Source organism: Mustela erminea, chromosome 11 (assembly GCF_009829155.1).
Source record: "Mustela erminea isolate mMusErm1 chromosome 11, mMusErm1.Pri, whole genome shotgun sequence".
NCBI classification, from domain to species: Eukaryota; Metazoa; Chordata; class Mammalia; order Carnivora; family Mustelidae; genus Mustela; species Mustela erminea.
Window position 1 is genome coordinate 12,298,170 of NC_045624.1, and position 4,964 is coordinate 12,303,133.

The 4,964-nt window shown below is 40.2% G+C and overlaps 1 protein-coding gene across 1 annotated transcript; it reads right to left on the reverse strand.

The window, feature by feature from the left end:
• Positions 1–298: 298 nt before the first annotated feature.
• LOC116569543 (olfactory receptor 9A4-like) lies at positions 299–4,150 on the reverse strand. The gene is given in 4 exon segments (XM_032305833.1): positions 299–377; positions 1,959–1,992; positions 3,227–3,406; positions 3,409–4,150. Coding segments are annotated over 4 exon segments (1,035 nt in total).
• Positions 4,151–4,964: the final 814 nt, after the last annotated feature.

Here is a 4,964-nt window from a genome sequence, read left to right on the forward strand (position 1 = left end):
ATCAGGCTCTCTGCTCCGCGGGGAGCCTGCTTCCTCCTCTCTCTCTGCCTGCCTCTCTGCCTACTTGCGATCTCTGTCTGTCCAATAAATAAATAAAATCTTTAAAAAAAAGAATGGAAGGCTGTAAAACCAATAAAATGATGTTTTATCAAGTTTGCTACCATTAAGTGCAATGAATTGCTTGATCTTTGGAACAACTCATCTTAGAAGGTGTATAAACTGTGTCTCATGAAAGTAGAAACTGGTAGATAATTTTTCCTTTTTTTCTGTCTGATGGACCCATTTCTACTTGCATCGGTCAATTGCACTCAATCGGGACCAACTCCTCAGAACCTCTGGGTTGTCCATGTACGGACTTGGATGCCACGTAGGTCCGTCTGGTGAAATCAACAGGGAGCCCCTAAGGCTAGATGTGAAAGGTGCTCCTGACATCCATAATGTGAAATACTGGTTGTTACCACCATGATTATTGTTTACATTATACAAATAAACCAAGCATTTCTATAGTCCGTGTTTGGAGGTAGAGAGAAGTATCTAGCATAGCAGAAAGCTTTTGTCTGCAAAGTTGGGGGGATAAGGGAGTATAGGCACTGGGCTTCTCCGTGTTTAACCTCAGGGCTACACTGCTTTGGGGTATGGAACTCTAAATGGATAGTTCTTTCTGACACTTACTACCTAGTACACAGGTAAGTAAGTATTTTGTCTCAGAGCAAGATTCTTTAGAATGGGACAGCCTCTTCTCTTTTCTGAAAGGAATGTTTCTTCCCTATCAGATATACTAACTGAGGCCTTAGGTTCAAGCAAGTGTACAGTCATTTATACACAGGCCTCTTTCTCCTGATATTCTTCTTGAGTTCCTAGCTTCTATGTTATGGCCCGATAATATTTCCCAAAATATTTTAATTTAACAGAAGGCTCCACTTACCAAACATCTTCCAGTTAGAGAAATGTATTCATATAAATAACCAGGTATTCCTGAATAAGGAAAAAAAATACATGAATAAATAAAAAGATGAGAGGTTGAATTACTACATCCCTTAAAAACATAAACAAAATGTGATTATTTTTATAGGTAATACCTATACATGGTTACAAAAATAATAGGGTATTAGAAGGCAAAGGGTGAAAAATCTTGTTCTTTCTCCATTCTGTCTGCCCATTCCCACCACCACAATTTCACAGGGAACCACGTCTTAATTTCTTATGATGCTGTCCACAAGCAAATATAAATATACCCTATTTCTACTGCTTTCTTATACAAAAGTAAAATACTAAGTTCAATGTATTTTGCTTTTCTCACTTAAAAGTACAGCTTGGGGATCATTTCTTATCATTACAGAAAGAGTTTTATTATTCTTTTTATAGCTGCATAATATTTCATTTTACGAATGAAACAATTTACTTAACCAGTCTCCTCCAGTTATCCCATTTGGTTAACAATATTTCATTATTACAAAAATGCCATCGTGGATGAGACTGTGTTTATGACATAAGAAATGGAATCACTGATGAAGACCAAAGTCAGGCTGACTAGAGAAAGCGTGAGTGACGTTGGTGGCACTAGGAAAGAGGCACAAGGTTTCCTGGTGGGAAGATGGATGACAGCACAATAAGCTTGGGTGCACGAGGGAGAAAGGTAATAGGGAACCCAGAAGTGAATGGGGGAACTGAAGCCACAGGAAGAGAGCTACAAAGAGAAATCAGGAAACAAAGTGGGCAGGAGAGGATGAAAAACTGAAAGGGACAGGAAGCAGGGGCCAGGTAACATGGACCTTGGAAAGACTGAAGGATGTGACCAGGATGAGAGGCTTCCTCCTCTTCTGTACTCTCTGCACTCCCCTTGATCCCAGGGACCCTTGTCACACCAGCTTCTGGCACAGAAGCCCCATTGTCCCACATCCTTTCTGGCTGCAGGCAACATGATCTGGGTACTTTCAGGTGAGAGAATGTCAACTTACCTAACTCTTTCTCCCACACCCTGAGGAGGTCCACCTATTAGAGATGAGTCTGTATTTAAAGATAACCACTCCTAGGATTGTAAAGGTGTCCAAAATTGTGGAATGACATCATTCTCTAAATTCTGCCAGCCAAGAAAATATGCAGCAAAGTACTAAGGCAAGAGAACTTTGGGACAGGAAATCAAGGGTAGAGGATATCCTTCCCCCCACAACAGCATTAACATCAGCTGGAGCTGTTTAGAAATGTAGACTATCAAGCCTTGGTCCAGACAACTGAATTAGAACATACATTTCAACAAGATCCCATGTGACAGAAATACATGTTAAAGTTTGAGAGGCACCACCTTAGGTCTGCATTTCCATGACTGAAATTAGAAATGTCATATTCATCAACTTGAAGGAATAAAGTATTGTTGTGTCTGCTAAAAAGAGAGAGAAGAGATTGAGAGAGAGAGAGAATATGTTTGAGCCAGGGAAGTAACGGGAAGTTTACACAGAGGACCAAAAGCACAGGACATTTTAGAGGATTTAGATGGCCTAGAATCCAGTAGTCATCCCATTCTGCAGTGGGAGAAAATTTTTCTACCCTTTCTTTTTTTTTTTTTTAAATTTGTTTATTTTCAGCATAACAGTATCATTATTTTTTCACCATACCCAGTGCTCCATGCAATCCGTGCCCTCTATAATACCCACCCTTTCTTATTCAGAAACTTAAATATCACACATATTATTTTTCCATTTGATTTTTTTAAAGTTTTATTGTGAAATATATCATAATTTCAGAAGGGCATGTGTATCTGTATCTGTATCCATATATGTAACTTTATCATAAGGTAAATTTTTAGTAACAACCAAACATGTTAAAAACCATGGCCATAATTTAAAAGGCTTTTGTTGCACACATTATTTGATGGTGACTAAGATGCAGCTAAAAGATAAGTAAGTACTTATCAGAGCATTCTAGAATTCATAACAATACTTAAGACAAGATTAGATACTAAATTGTTGACAGATGGGGCGCCTGGGTGGCTCAGTGGGTTAAGCCGCTGCCTTCAGCTCAGGTCATGATCTCAGGGTCCTGGGATCGAGTCCCGCATCGGGCTCTCTGCTCAGCAGGGAGCCTGCTTCCCTCTCTCTCTCTCTCTGCCTGCCTCTCCATCTACTTGTGATTCCTCTCTGTCAAATAAATAAATAAAACCTTTTAAAAAAATTTAAAAATTTAAAAATTTTAAAAAAAATTAAATAAAATAAATAAATAAATTGTTGACAGCATCTTTTCACTCCATCCCGAAGGGCTTCTATTACTTTGTCATTTCGGAGGGTAAAGATAAAAGGGTTGAGGAAAGGAGTAACCACTGAAAATATCAACGAAACTACCCTATTGTAATCCGCAGCCTGTGTTTGCTTGGGTTTCACATAGAGGAACAAGCAACTGCCATAGCCAATATGACACAAATGAAGTGAGATGCACACGTAGAGAAGGTCCTCCTCCGCCCAGAGGCTGAGGGGATCCTGAGGATGGTGGAGACGATGTAGGTGTAGGAGATGATTGTAGGGATCAAAGAACCAAAAAGAACAAAAATAGCCATTAAGAATAGGATAAACTCTATGAAAAGGGTATTATTGCAGGATAGTTTCAGCAATTGCCCTCGGTCACAGAAGAAATTGTTCACCACATGTGATTTGCAGAAGGTCAGCTGAAATGTGGCATACACTGGCCAGATTTCAAAAAGGAACCCAAACACCCATGACACAATGACCACCCAGATGCAGGTTCAGTTGTTCATAATGATGTTGTATCTCAAAGGGTTACAGACAGCCACATAACGGTCCACAGCCATCGCTCCCAGCAATGTAAACTCTGAGGTCCCCAGAGAAAGGTACAGGAAGAGCTGGGTGACGCATGCAGCCAGAGAGATTGTCTGCATTCCAGGGAGAAGCAATCCCCAAAGCATCACAGGCACAATAATAGTAGTAACCAAGATCTCCAAGGCAGAGAGATGACCAAGGAAGAAATACATGGGGGACTGCAGACGTTTATCAACACACACAATCACAATGATGACTGTGTTTCCCATTAATGTCACTAAGTAGAAGAAGAAGAAGGTAGCAAAGAGAAGTTGGTGTAGTTCTCTGGAGCCAGGGAAGCCAAGGAGATAAAATTCAGTGGCACTAGAGTGATTCACCAACATGTAGTTCTGAGCTCTTGTTCCTTGTGAAATCTAAAGAGCAAAGGGGAGAAAACAGGCTTTTGATTGCAAAAAGATAAAGGACGACTCCAATTGAGGAAATACCAGCCACACCTAGACTCTACAACGTACTACTACTATTTTCTATACAAACTTGGTGTTAAATGTTTTATGTAGGACATGAATAAATTTGAAAGTAAATTAAAAGCCCAAGAAGATGAGCAATAGCCACCAACACCACATCCTAGGCATGAAAACACACCCACCCCTGTCTACCCTTGTACACCTTGTCTACCCTAACCACACCCACCCTCTACCCTTGTCTCTCAGTTCACCGGCCATCCTCCCTTGCACTCTGTTCTGATGTGCCACCCTGTCCTTTCCTGATCACAATTATACCACCAACACTTCCATCTCAAATGCCCTAAAGTGTTTTTCCTGCCTCCTTTATCTATTTCTGCAAAATCCTGCTAATTTCAACAGTTATTAGAATAGCAAATCCCAAAATTAGCCAATCACATGCAGATGTGGTTATTTTGTATCTTCTAACATAGAGGATGCTGCATTACATTCATGTTAAGTTCTGCCTCAATTATATTGTCAACTTTGTGGTATTGTTAGCAAGTGGGAACTCTCTAGGACATTGTCATAAGAAAGAACTATTTTGAGACAAAACATTGAGTCTTTCCCTGACTTCTGGAGAGCTGGCTCCCTGGAGGGGATTATCCACTTCTTCCTCCTTATTCTCATGATACAAGCCTTCCTCCATTTCTCATTTCAGTGAATGTATATCCTCCAAGCAGAAAAAGACTCCCCA